Source organism: Podarcis gaigeae, assembly GCF_964106915.1.
Source record: "Podarcis gaigeae genome assembly, chromosome: 1".
NCBI lineage: Eukaryota > Metazoa > Chordata > Lepidosauria > Squamata > Lacertidae > Podarcis > Podarcis gaigeae.
The window spans coordinates 72,429,138-72,443,228 of NC_139678.1; the positions used below are offsets into that span (position 1 = coordinate 72,429,138).

General features: G+C 39.0%; 2 protein-coding genes and 1 long non-coding RNA gene across 5 annotated transcripts in view; 1 reads left to right on the plus strand and 2 right to left on the minus strand.

Moving 5' to 3' along the window:
• USH1C (USH1 protein network component harmonin) overlaps positions 1-14,091 on the minus strand; it is a 124,858-nt gene that overhangs the window by 93,432 nt on the left and 17,335 nt on the right. For 2 of the 3 annotated variants that reach the window (XM_083709726.1, XM_083709725.1), the window contains exon 1: positions 7,712-7,794. The exons of the other annotated variant lie outside the window; for it this stretch is intronic. The gene's annotated coding sequence lies outside the window, so the exon portion shown is untranslated. Of the gene's footprint in view, positions 1-7,711; positions 7,795-14,091 lie in introns of those variants that run through there. 3 annotated transcript variants of the gene reach the window in all.
• Positions 1-14,091, plus strand: part of OTOG (otogelin) — a 95,572-nt gene that overhangs the window by 40,329 nt on the left and 41,152 nt on the right. Inside the window, exons 25-33 of the mRNA XM_083700824.1 lie at positions 445-583; positions 883-1,017; positions 2,038-2,184; positions 2,618-2,737; positions 3,768-3,884; positions 5,047-5,203; positions 6,088-6,114; positions 8,945-9,112; positions 12,737-13,015. Coding sequence (XP_083556950.1) covers positions 445-583; positions 883-1,017; positions 2,038-2,184; positions 2,618-2,737; positions 3,768-3,884; positions 5,047-5,203; positions 6,088-6,114; positions 8,945-9,112; positions 12,737-13,015 — 1,289 coding nt within the window. The remainder of the gene's footprint in view (positions 1-444; positions 584-882; positions 1,018-2,037; positions 2,185-2,617; positions 2,738-3,767; positions 3,885-5,046; positions 5,204-6,087; positions 6,115-8,944; positions 9,113-12,736; positions 13,016-14,091) is intronic.
• LOC310833968 lies at positions 20-7,875 on the minus strand. The gene is made up of 2 exons (XR_014559023.1): positions 3,555-7,875; positions 20-3,307 (listed from the first exon to the last, which is right to left on the minus strand). It is a non-coding gene; the product is annotated as an uncharacterized lncRNA (long non-coding RNA).

The following is a 14,091-nucleotide window of genomic DNA, read 5'->3' on the forward strand; positions in this document are numbered from 1 at the left end:
GATTCTGGCTCCTGCAGGGTCAGGTAGTTTCATTTATTTCCTACTTTTCATTTTGAGTTATTACTTTACATGTGTTCAGTTTAGTGTTACAATATATTATAATTCAGATGATTATATAATTTCACATGGAATCAGCAAACATTTTTATTCTTCCCAAAGTGGGATGCTATGAGGTTTTTGTTGTCTGGCACTGCAGCATTCGTTAGGTCCAGCAATCTGGGCCCAGAAGCAGAATTCACACACATTGCTTTATGCATGTGCATCTTATCCATTCACTGAAAGTATGGATGGTTGCATGTGCAACAACTTTGTGTCCGAACTGGATTTCTGGATCAGGAGGAGTGTCGATGCATTTTGCTTTCACAGAAGATTAACAGACTTATTTGTGCATATTACAATTACTTTTGAAATTATATCTCTTGATTTTCTTTCCACCATCACCAGCATCTGCTATCATGGGTCATTTGAATGCACTTTCCATCCTTGCCCATCAATGTGTACTACGTATGGAGACCGCCATTACAGAACTTTTGATGGACTTTCCTTTGATTACATTGGGAATTGTAAGGTTTACCTGGTTAAGGTAAGACTTTGAGGGTTTTTTGTTTTTTTAAAAAAAGTTTTGCTTTTTTCTAAAAAACCAACATACTACTTATTCTAAATTTTAAGTTGAATAAAGCTTGCATTAAAAGGTAAGACTAGTGGCATTTTTTTACCTGCTGCACTACCTCACCAGCCATCTCTGTGTGAGTTCTATCTTCAGAGCCAGAGAGAGATATCATTAAGGGGTGGGATCAGAGTGGCTGGAGAATTGGACACATTAGACAGGTTTTCATCAAATGTCAACAAGTTGCAAACAGCTGCTTTCTCCCCCTTCTGCAGAGTTCCTCAATTACTAGTATATCGATCATCATAGAAAACGTGAATTGCTTTAACACTGGGATCATTTGCAGAAAGTATATTTTCATTAACATTGGGAAATCATTCATAATATTTGACGATGACACTGGAGATCCGGTAAGCTTTAGCACTGCAGAAGGAAAGACACATAGGTATAACTGTACTAGGGACTGCTGCCCCTGCTTCCTCTGCTCACCAACCCTGCAAGCCTACAAATGTTTCCAACTTCTTCTCCCACACCTGACTACTGCCTCAATTTGCCTTGTGCTTGAGCCAGCCCCAGTACACATATACATATTTTCCCCTTCAGTGCCTTTGCGTTTTGTACTGCACATACTTGCACCTGACATCACATGACGGATGTGCTGATGTGTGTGTCAAGCAAGGTGATAAGCAGCATGCAGAGAAAATGCAAAGTGGACCCTGCACATTAGACATAGGTTCAAAGCATGCATAATTTAAACAATGGTTTCAAGCCAAGAGACGTCACGTCTTTTGAAAAAACAGACCCATATATTAAATAATATTAACCTAGAGAGATGTTCAGAAGACACTGAAGTGCTTGTTCTTCTAAATGTAGTTTACACAAGCTTTTACTGTGTGATGAGCCCAGCAGCCCATAGTCACCTTTGACTGGACTTAATCACCCAGGAGTCCTTTATCTTACCTTTTACAGTGATCCATGTATTAATAACCATGAGACTGGATTGATGCAACACACTCTATGTGGGGTTGCCCTTAAAGCTGCAGCTGGTACAGAATGCAGCTGTGCAGCAGTTCGCTGAAGCAACCCACCATGAGCACATAAACCCTTAATAAATAACCTGTAACAAGCTGCTGGGGCATCCTACTTTGAGAAAGTGCCTTCTCCCATATAGATCTGCCCATGCACTGGGATGAGCAGATGAGGCCCTGTGATCCCTTTGTGACTTCTTGGATGATGGCCTTTGCTGTGATAGCTTTACGGCATGCATGAACAACACTATGCTTTCATTCTATGTTTGTTAAACCTGACCACTAGTACTCAGTACACCTATTGCTGTGGATATTGTATTGCTGTGATATATATTAAAGAAATGGTATAAAAATGCTTTAAATGAAGTAAGTAAATATGTGTGGGCTGGCTTTTCCTAACAGAGTCCATTGAGTTACCTAGACAAACTGCAGCAAGTGCATATATGGAAAGCTGGTTTTTTCACACTTGTTCACTTTCCCAATGAACAAATCACAGTAATGTGGGATCAAAGAACAACTGTTCATGTAGAGATAGGACCTCAATGGCAGGTAAGAGCACATTGCCTCATCTAATTATGAGTATGATGTAGTTACAGTTAAGCACTTTGAAACCCCATTCATTTTTCTTGGAGAGATTTAGCATTATACTTAACAGTCCAGTTGAAGTCAATGGGATTTCCAAGGGTTTGGCTTTGGCTAGAATGAGTCGTATATTTAACATATGAAGAAGCTTAGATTTATTGTATAAATTAAATATTGTAGTAAATAATGAGCATTGCCATATCTAGGGTGAAATACAGTCATATATTGTCCAATATACAACCAATAGTCATAAATATTGAGAGTTGTAGTCTACGAATATTTGAAGGGCACTACTGGGCACTTGATTATATGCCTTTGGGAACAGAGATTTTTCTACAGGACTTTTGATTAGAAAACAAAATGCCACCAGCTGGTCATAATAACTTTGCCTTCTTTTTAGGGTGTGCTGACAGGGTTATGTGGAAATTTTGATTCAAAAACAATAAATGAAATGAGAACTCCAGAAAATTTTGAGTTAACAAATGCACAAGAATTTGGAAGTAGCTGGGCAGCTGTAGAGGTAAATAATTGGAGTGGTCACTCATTCTATTTCACTACATAGTTCTTTATCATTTAAAATCAAGCACCAACTGCACTGTATGTTACTGGCTTTCATGTTCTGAATAGTAGTGCTAAACAATGGTTTAAAAACTATAATTTTAAAAGTATTACATTGTTTGTACTATTGTGTAACTTTGTTTTTATTCAAACCCCAATGTAGCTCTTTTTAAAAAATGACAATAGAGGGCACTTTCAGAAGCTTTATGATACCTAAGTTGGATTTTCCAACCATCAGCACACTCCCTTTGGCAAACATATAGCAGTAATATGCCACTCTCAGTACATGGGGCCAGGGAGGAATAAGGGGAACAACATGACCAAAAAAGTAGGCTTTTAAAGGAGAAGTATATCAATGCCTCTTAAAGAGTGAGTGAGTGAGTGAGTGAGTGAGTGTTTGCATGAGTCCATATCCCAAGTCCTGGTGACTGTTTAAATCAGAATGGGCAGCACACTGATAGTCATTTTACTTTAGGTACTGGTAAGAAAATCCTCTATACATATTATAGACAGTTAGACATGGTGAATTCTTCTGTACAGTGGTGCCTCGCAAGACGAAAATAATTCGTTCCGCGAGTCTTTTCGTCTTGCGAAGCACGGTCCGTCGCAACTGCGCCTCTTCAAGCGGCTTTAGGAAAAAAGCGAACAAACTCGCAAGACATTTCCGTCTTGTGAAGCAAGCCCATAGGGAAATTCGTCTTGCGAAGCGACGCAAAAACTGAAAAACCCTTTCGTCTTGCGTGTTTTTTGTTTTGCGAGGCATTCGTCTTGCGGGGCACCACTGTAGTTATAGGTGTTTATGCATGGGGGACTGTCAGTGTGCTGTTCAGAACAGCTGTGCTACACACACACACACACACAGCAGAGAGAGAGAGAGTGGGGGGGGGGAGAACCTAGTGTATGTTACACTTCTTGGTTATTTTAAAAGTTAGAAAACCATACTGCTTGTAAGAAAATGTTCTCCTGGTTGATTATTTTGTTTTTGGATTCAGTGTGTTGACAGCTCTGACATTCGGCATCCATGCATTTTAAACCCACTCAGAGAACCATTTGCCAAGAAAGAATGTGGAATACTCTTAAGTGAAATATTTGAGTCTTGCCATCCAGTGGTAAGTAGCTGCTAATGCATAATAATAATTCTTAAGTTTTTTTAATGTATAGCTCCTGAATTCCATATTAGAAAAATGTTGAACTCTGATCCTGCATTTACAGTTTGATCATAAAGTCTGTTGCATTTAGGATGGACAGGAAGAACAACCACAGTAACTACGCTAACTGGGTTCTATATGGGTACCTGTAAGGCTGATGTTTCAGGAACACTAATGAGTTTGCAGTCCTCACCTGGAATTTGTGTTGACCTGTGGAGGTGACAGTTCATACAACCAGTGTCTGAACACAAATTGTGGCACTGCATGCTCACCTACCAATATAAATACATCAATTCACATAAAAAATGTTTCTACATTATCTTGGTGAGGTTCCAAGCCTGCTGGCAATGATCACATTGTGCTGACAGAGTGTGCAGTCTTCACCTGAAACAATTAGGTGAAGCAATTATTTTCCTCTCTTCCCATTCCATGATCCTGAGCAGTTACTACCAGTTACTGCTATTTTTGGAACTGCAAGGAAGATGTTCCCAACATAGAATAATCTTAACTGTGGAATGTGAAATGTTTGCAGCAATCAGATATAGCAGCATATAGCACCAATATATAGCACAGTACAATGGTGTAGCATCATTGACTGATGAATTGATAGTGCCAGGAACAAGGTATTACCAAGTTGTGGCACAGGGAAGAAAAGAAAAAGGTTATTTAATTGTTAAATCTGTGCCAGTTTTAACTATCATAAATGTTGTATATAAATGCTAGGAGGTGAATAAATTCTACATATTAGTTCATATTTATTTTCTTGTTTACAATATAGAAACTTTGGGAAGGATGCATGAGGCTCTGGCAGGATCCTGGAGTCGTCCTATTTCTTTCCCAGAGCTGGAAAAGTAGGGAGAAGGACTCTAGGTCCCTGTTCTTATGAAAGCCCAGTGCCTTGCTTACCTGTGAAGGCTGGGAGTGTCAAATGTTGCAAAACAACAGGGCATATATGAAAGGACATAGTGATGAACTTGTTTAATACAAATCAACAGTAAATGCTGCGTGCCAGAATCCTTTGGAACTTGCTTTTTAGAGTTCTGTGGCTCTGTGCTGAAAACACATTGGGTTGCCAATGTTTGTGTAGGTAATGATATGTTACAGTAATAATTATCTTCTTCAGGTTGATGTCACCTGGTTTTATTCAAACTGTTTGACAGACACATGTGGTTGTAACCAGGGAGGGGATTGTGAGTGTTTCTGCACAAGTGTTTCAGCCTATGCACATCAATGTTGTCAACAAGGAGTTACAGTAGACTGGAGATCTCCGAGATTGTGTCGTAAGTATGCTTAAATATTCTTTGCATGCTGAAATAGAATGGAAGAATTTGTGTCTGTACCCAGCTTTAATTACTGTAGCGCGTGCATTACTGATTTGCTAGTGAGAAAATGTAGGCATTATATGGATTCCCTATTCCTTTTGCAGAAGAAAATTGAACCGATTCCCTGTTCTGTAGCCTTTTTACTCCGAGGCCTAGTTTTCAATCAATTCCAGTGCCAGGGATGGATCTGTTTTTATAGCTTCCCATTGAGTCATGGCAGTCTAGAAGTTTATCTCTTGTGCTGTCTTTCTCTAGAATTTACAAATCACTTAATCTCTACTGGTCATCCTAGTTAAGTGAGCCATCCTCCCTGCAGTGAGATCCAGGCTTAGTGGGACATTGTTGTGTTGAAGGAGTATTGGTGCTTAAAGAATTCTCTCAACTGGTAGTGAGCGGAAGGCAAAAAGCTCTACCTTTTTTTCCCATTTAAGCAGAAGTACAAGAAGTGTGAATGATTCAGATTTCTTTCTGGTCTTTTAAAGTTAAGTTCAAAGCTGGGCATTATGCATTTTCTCTAGAAGATGCAAAAGCTGTTGTATTCACATCAATTTCTCATCTCTCTGCAGGAAGGATGTACAAAGATGTATGACCAAGCTTATTCTTATCCACTAGAGGTCACACAAGGATAAGCATCTGCTCATTGCAGCTTATACTTCATTCTGTATCAGATTTATTAGTCAGTAGTATGTGAGTTTTTAATTAATTTGCCAGTCTTAATTTCTCTTCCTAGTCTGAATAAAAATGGAATGTGATTGTGCAAATATGTCCATATGTATACAGAACATACTGCTAGTTGTGTTCCAGATTTATATTGCTCACTGTTTCCTTTCCTTTCCTTTTAGCTTATGATTGTGAATATATCAATAAAGGTAAGCAAATCATGGGGAACTGATGATAAAACAGTTCTGTATTTTTCTGTCCACTTTTAATAAAATAACAACTTCATATCCAGTTTTATCAAAGCAGCATTCATTCCTGTTTAAACATACAGGTACGGTTCTGATTAACCTTGAAATGTATACCAGGATCAAATGTGGATCAAATTTATATCTGATCCACATAATTATTCCATACATTTGAGAGCGAGTTGCACCCCTGAACTCTCCATCTAATATCTCACATTCTGAACAGTATTTCTAAGGCAAAGGAGAGTATGAAGGTAATAAAAAAATGTAGTAGATTACCATCCTTGTTCCTCCTGTGTGTGCCTCAGCACTTGAAAGCTTTCTGTGAGATAGAGACCTGCACTTGCCACTTGAATATGACTTCAAGGTTTGGTACAGGTGCATCATTACTGGAGTGGTCATAAAACAGTCAAGAATGGCCAAATCCAGAATTTTGCCTCCTTCTGCCTCTCCTGCTATTTATCTAATATTTACTATCAAGTTTTATCAAGTATCATGTTTAATACTGTACCGTCTAATACTGCTGCATCATGATTCCATATCTTAGAATTACTAGTTACTACTGTTTGTACCACTGTTTGTTACTACTACTACTACACCTTGGAATAAAAATGTAAGAAAATTAGCAAAATAAAATAAAATAGTTGCATTTCCCACCTCGCAGCAGAAAATGTTCAGATGTAATGTGCAATTGCCAGATATGCTCTGTGTTTTTCCCCCTGAAGGGCCTCAAGAGGGAGCTAATTTGCAAGTTTTGATAATTGTTAGTCTCTCCCTAGCTGTTATTACTATATTCAGATTCATTATTGGTGTAAGAAATCAACAAGGCATCACTTGACACTTTCAGCTTGTACATTTTCTTATATAGCTAAAAGTGTATGACTCTCTTGTGCAGAACGAAACTGTCCATGTTTGGCATATTTATGTATTTTAGATAATTTTTTTTATAGAGTTCAAAACAATCTTTACAGCCTAAGGTAATGGGGGCGGGATCTAAAAAAGTCAGGTTGAAATTGTTTTACTTTTCCATTCCTTTAATACTTCTTTTGAGTTTTCCTCAGATAATGATATTGTTCTAAACATATGAATGTGTGCAGTAAAACTACTGTGAGGGTCTAAGGTCTTCTTTTGTTGTGTACCAGACAGGATGGGTGCTAAGTACCAGCTCCACTTCCCTCTGAAGGGGATAGGAAATGTTTAGCAATTGGTAAACTATCATCCACTTGTCTTCATCTTTCCCTCCAGATTAGTGGCAAGGCATAATTAAGAAATCTTAGGTAGTATTTTAGTTGCTGTGCATTTTGATTCAATATTGCTTGAATATACTAGGTTGGATCCAAAGACTTCCTTCCGTCAATGGAAAAAGTCCTTCCTTCAGGTTTCCCATTGGAGGAAGACACTTTCCATTAGAGAAAGGGACATTCAGATCCAATTCATTATTTTGCATATATTAGTGATTTTCAATTACATCCTGCCTTCTGATAGTCTGGCAGCACATTTTTATTGATAAGCTGCATGCTTTTGACAGAATTCACTATACATTTTGATTTGTAGTACTTACTGAGCAATCTAAATGCCCTTTACAGCAGCCTGCAGTAGCTTGGAATGAGTGGAGGTGTCCCTCTGCTCAGCTTTCCCTGCTAAAACAGCCACTGTTGCCCCCCCCCCCTTCTCCTCACAGAACATGCAGGCAGGTGGGAAGGCCATTAGTTGCTGCTCCCACCATCAGGAGTCTGTGGAACACTCTCCTCCCTGAATCTGGGCATGGGGCTTAATCTGGGGTGGGGCTGAGTTGATCAGGTCTCTGATGGATCCCAAACCAGTATCACTGCCATTATGTTGACAGCACTGGGCCTGATCACAGTGCTAGCCTGGGTCTGCAATAGTACATCAGATTTGTTCCCTGTTTTTTCATGAAACATCTTTGGGGCACTTGTGCAAATCCTGTCTGCATAAAATATAGGTGCTCTGAAATAATGGACTAAAGTTACTTAGCTCCATTGATTTCAATGGGTCCACTAAGAATATGACTTAATATTGGATATCACCCTCTGCATTTTAATTTGATAAAGGTCTGCATGCTGGACTTAAGTTAGCTATTGTGATATGTATCTGGGGTGCTGTGAATTTTTTTCAGTTAGCGGGATGGGTGGGACAAATTAGCCCCAGATGATTCATGCTGTCTGAAGCAAATTATCCATGCCTCATCCTTTCAACTCTTCATCATAAAGATCCAGATCCTTCTCCTTTAGGTCTCAGGCTCAGGAAACAGAATGTTACTTCCAAAATTCAAAGGTAGCTCTAAGATATGCACAAGCCCAACCCTTGGCCCCTACTAGCTTTGGGAGATAAATAACAATCTTTCCACAAGCCCAAGCTTTTCTTAAAACCTTTGGTGACCCTCCCTGCCTGCAGGGTCCGACTCTTGCTCTCAAATTGGTTCCATTTTTTGGTACCCAATGCATTTACACGCTAGCAGCCCACTTTAATGTTGTTTGTGTTTGGGATGGAAATGATTGTTTTCAGGGGTCCCCCCCCCACCTATATGAGCACTGGGCTTTAACATAGGGAAGGACTCTAACGCGGATACTTTCCTCCTGACAGAGGGAGAAAAGGTTAAAACCATTTTTGAAGCTGAGCTTGCAAACATTGCACAGCTTTTACGTGACTCGTAGTTCTGATGTCATTTGATGGTGCTGTTTTCTTTGCCACTGTACAAGCTGACCAATAAACATGCGCGATACAAGCATTTGCGGCATTCAACAGGAAATGTAACCTTGCCTTCTCTTGACAGTTCTGGGAAAGGGCCCCTACAAGCTGGTCAGCTTCTTGGACAGAGAAATTGCAATTGGAGCCAAGCTTCTGGATGGTTCTGTTTTTCCAGCAAGAGGAGATGCTATTGCTCCTGGAGATGCAGTACACTTTATGCTGACATCGGGACTGTATAAGCCAAAAGCACATGGTAAACTCACTGTCGCTGCAAAATATCTAGAAAATTAGCAAAGGGAATGCTTATTTCAGATGCATCTTTCTTTCAAGTACAGTGGTACCTCAGGTTACATACTCTTCAGTTTACATACGCTTCAGGTTACAGACTCCGCTAACCCAGAAATAGTGCTTCAGGTTAAGAACTTTGCTTCAGGATGAGAACAGAAATCGTGCTCCGGTGGCGCAGTGGCTGCAGGAGGCCCCATTAACTAAAGTGGTGCTTCAGGTTAAGAACAGTTTCAGGTTAAGAACGGACCTCCGGAACGAATTAAGTGCTTAACCCGAGGTACCACTGTACCAGACACAAACAATGGGGAAATGGTATTATTTTCATATCCTTTTTCAGTGTCCCCCCCCCCCCAGCAAGGCAGACCTTCCTTAGTAGGCAGCATGGATTCTGGCTGCATCAGAATGTAGGAAGTTTTGTAGAAGGAGCATTAAACCTCACTCTACATCTATCAGTAGGTTCTCAACAAGAAGGTAGTCTGCCAAAATTTCTATCTAATGAGTGGATCTTTACAAAGTGATTGCTGATTTATAAATAGTCCGACACTTCAGCTTTTCAGATCAACAAATTTGTAGACCCAGCAGTCCTTATCTTTCCTGTGGCAGGAACAGAGGTAGAAAAGCAAAAGCATGGGAGGAAGTCTGGAAACAGGCTGCCAGCTGTAGAATTAGTGAGGTACAAATGGTTAGGTCAGCTGAGTTCACATTATGGTTGGTTGGCAGGTGGTGGGACTGTAGTTAAGTGGGAAACCACAAGTGTAAAGAGGTTTTTAGGATTACTTCCAACACCACCTTTCATTATTTGAGTTTTTAAAACATGCGCGAGTAAGCAATCAGATAACAGAAAAAAAGTGAGTGATGTGTGAATGATATGAGAGATGATTTTGGAGTTTCATGATGGTTGTTTAGCCAGATATCTACTCCACTTTAGAATTGAATATGTGGTTATTTGTACTTTACAAAGATATTTTCTTCAACCATTTTTTAAATTTAATTTTTTTTTAAAAAAATTAATTTTTGCTTCCTTATTTAGAAATGATAAAGCAAACAAGCCAATGTGGTCTGTGGAGTAAATGGAACTTTTTTTAAAAAAAAAATCAAAGTCTAAAACTGTTATTGAAATAGCTAATAGAAGATAGTAGTGTAATAAAGGAAAGATTAAGGAAGCATATTGTTAAAAATTGTGTAAATGCCATCCAATTTGGATAAAACATAAGAAAATGAAAGCCATTTGTTTATTTGCCCATTATTATCAATCTGACAAAGTACTGACTCTTCTGAAGCAAAACTCTTATTTGAGTTCCTGCTGAGGTGAAAGTTCAAAGTGCCAAACTGAAGTGATCCACTGTCCAAAGTTGTGAAGTGGATTGCAAAACATCCCCTTTCCTTCAGTGGACATCTGTATTGCTGGATTTTATCGGGAAATCATCTTCATGAAATTAGCATATGGATGTTCACATATGAGGACTTTATTTATATGTTATGGCTTTATGTGGCTGTCCCACAATATCTTCATGTGGGGCAATTATGCTAGGTGGTCTGAGAAGGGCAGGTACACTCTCACTCCCTTCCATGTGCATTGTCTGAGGTGACTCACCAAGGCTTATTGAAACTTAATGAAATTGTTACAAGAATTAGCTATTGGTAGTTTACACTGGTATTGCTAGTTTTCTCGCTACTGTGTGTATGGAAGAAAATGTCAGTTCCTTTGGTGCAATTATGATTCACACAATAAATATTGTCATCTTGGAAAATTAGACAGTATTCCCGAGTAATGAACTGTGCATCACACAACATCTGTTTAACAGAGATTATTTGTTCTCTCTGCAGGATTTTTAAAGAAACATTATCCAGCCCTGAGGGGGGACAGTTGATTTTACAGTAGTTTTATGGTTATTTTAAGCAAAATAACACAATGTACAGCGAAATAATATTTGGAACAACAGATGCTCATCTGAGTCTCAGTTCTGTCACCCTTTTAGTGAGCGTTACTTTACCCTACAATTAAATCTGCTCTCAGCGTCTCTGTATTTTGAAGACCCGTTGAAAATTCCAGAGTAAAAATATGGCTAACGCATAGAATTGCCTGTTGCGGACATGTTTTCTGGGATAAGGTGGCCAATTGATGAGGGAAAAACTGAAAAACAAGAACCTACAGTACAAATGTTGCTTTCTTGATATTTTTGTGAATAAGGGTTTGGTGGGAGGTATTTCCTGGGCATTGGGGAGAGCGAGTTTAATGAAAAATATAACTTGTTAAACACCATTTGTCTTATGGAATTAGAATGTTCTCTGAAAAATGTAGTGTTTCGAAATTCCTCAGTCTATAGTTTCAGAAACTCCTCTGTTTACAACAATAGCCCTATTCAGTCATGTACTTAGCAGGAGTGTGCAGCGGCCACAAGATCCGCCTTGTATCCATAGCATTTAGAAGCAGCCTGATCTGTTTTGGATCTGATCTTTGTCATTCTGATTTGACTCATTATTCTGGTCCAAATCTGATCTCTTAAACCAGAGGTGTTATTTTTTTCTCTTTTGACTATTATGGGAGATCTAAAAATGGCTATAGCTTTTTCCTTTTCACATAAAAGGATGAATTTGAAGGCAAAGAAGCCACTCCAGATTTCAGGCTGAGTCATCCTGGGGTTTTCATGCAGAAAACCTTTATTTATTTATTTAATGTCTTTTTTATTTTTTACTATATTTTTTAGATGCAAACTGAAGATATAGCAACCCCCTCCTGAGAGGATGAAGCCCACCAGTTTTCAGAAAGATAGTTGCACCAGTTCTCCCACAAAGGCAGACTCTGTTATTTTGGACTGGGAAAGTAGAAATCACATTCCTCCCCTAGCTTTTTTTTGTGGGGGGGGGGGCATATGTAATCAGTTTAGAAATTGGTGACACGAGGAAGGTGTCCCCAGGTAAGAAACCTGCAAAAGTTCAGAAAAGTAAGTGTAAGAGCTATCACGATCCACCTATAGCCTCCCTTGTTAATGGTGAATGGTGCTATCCAGCTTAACAGCATGAAAGACTGCCCTAAATCAAGCCAATCTGTTTCGTTATTCACAGTACAGACAGATCTGACACATCTCCACCCCAGTATTTAGCCTTGTCCCACAAGTCACATGATTTCCACCACTTTTGCTGTTATCACATGGGCAAATAACTCCCGAAGCAGGTATCTGTTCTGTGTGTAAAGACTCCCTGCACAATTTAGTATTCTGAGGTGCAAGGAAACTTGACGTGGTGAAAAGGCTGCCTGCTTCACAAGAAATGCCTCAACACAGTGATTGTAATAATAAGTAATAATGAATTTTGTTTATAGCAGTGGGAAGAACTCTGTGATTTTGAACATCAAACTAAACAGGCACCCCCACAGTCCCTTCTGCTAGGCTTGCTCTCTCTTCAATGCCTCAATATAGTTTGAGATAGTAGAGTCGCTTTGGGCTAAGCTAAGCCTAGCAGAACCTGCCTGTGTTTTTAAAAGGTGTAGGAACAGTCGCAACAGAGTGTAGTGTGCTGGAGGCAAAACTCAAAAAAAACTCTGCTCAGCTCAGGTAATTATTTTTTGTTATTGCTGTTTGTTTTCCAGATCCAAACCTGGCCTCATTTGAATCAGCTGACAGACCAAATTATTTTCTTCATTTAGCTTCCAACAATACCTTGGTTCTCGCCAAGTGGGAAAGAAGTGAACATTTTCAAAACAGATCGACGTTTGCCATCCACAAAAACACATGGCTTTCAGGATATAGCTCCTTTGAGTCATTTGCAGTGCCAGGAGCCTTCATCCACATTTCTGCTGCTTCTGTGAATATTGTTAAATATCGCCACTCTGAGGCATTCAGACTTGCTACCCTTTTCAAACTTGTTGGTAAGTACTTGAATATGAATTGTGGTGGCTACATTTTCAAACTTGATTTTGGCATCCCTTGTATGATATCATCTTTTATCATGATAGGAGTTCTCATAAATGACCGATCAATTTAAAATACAGCATCCTGGTGCTGAATTGCTTGTGAGTGTGATATTTCTGTAGTTTAAACTTATTCCTTTAGTTTTACCAGGTTCAGAATATAACTTCATCCAGCTAGGAATATAATGTGCAATTTTATTACAAATCAAGCGCCATTCCCTTCCTCTTTTCTTCTCTAGCTTGAAATGTAAAATGAGATCATGTACACGCAGACCAGAAGTTCACAACCAGCTGTTTTGTAGGCACATGCAGTGAAATTCTTTAGTGTTAACGCATTACTCTCACTGAAACTCTTATTTGTTGGTCTGAACTACATAATCAGGTCAGATAAGCTGCTTTTTGTTTACTGACTATATATTCTCTATTTGGGTTAGTTCTCTTAATTACCTCTTGAGTATGTGGTCGTTGTCATCTGTCTCAACCTAAAACCCACTATTTTTCCTGAGTGTGCTTCTTTTGGAAGAATTCTTTTGGCAGTTTAATTTCCAATTGTTAACTGTGCACCATGAAACCCTTGTAATGGCAAATGTCCAAAATATATACTTTTAATTGGAATAAATTGGTGTTATGGCAACATGATGTCTTCGAGAATCAAAATAATTTTAATTTAGATATGAAAGCTACCCATTCAAACACTGAGCCTGTCCACAGATATGTGTAGGTGATGGTTGACTTTGTAGGCTAATGTACACTCTGATCAGTCCTTAGAGAATGCACCTTGCAGTCCTTATCACTGTATTGCTTGTGGCATTTAATGCTGGTGTTATTCATGGGCCTTGAATTCATGAACATTCTGAGGAATTACTCATTGGGAGATTCTATGGTCATTGGGAGACTTAATACTTAGGAATCATTAAGAGTTTCTTTGTTAGGGAGTCTTCACTGGTCCATTATGGAATCTCATTGTGGTTCCTCTGGCATTACTAGTTCAGTCACTTAACCCATTCCTAAAGCATCATCCCTAAAGATCAATA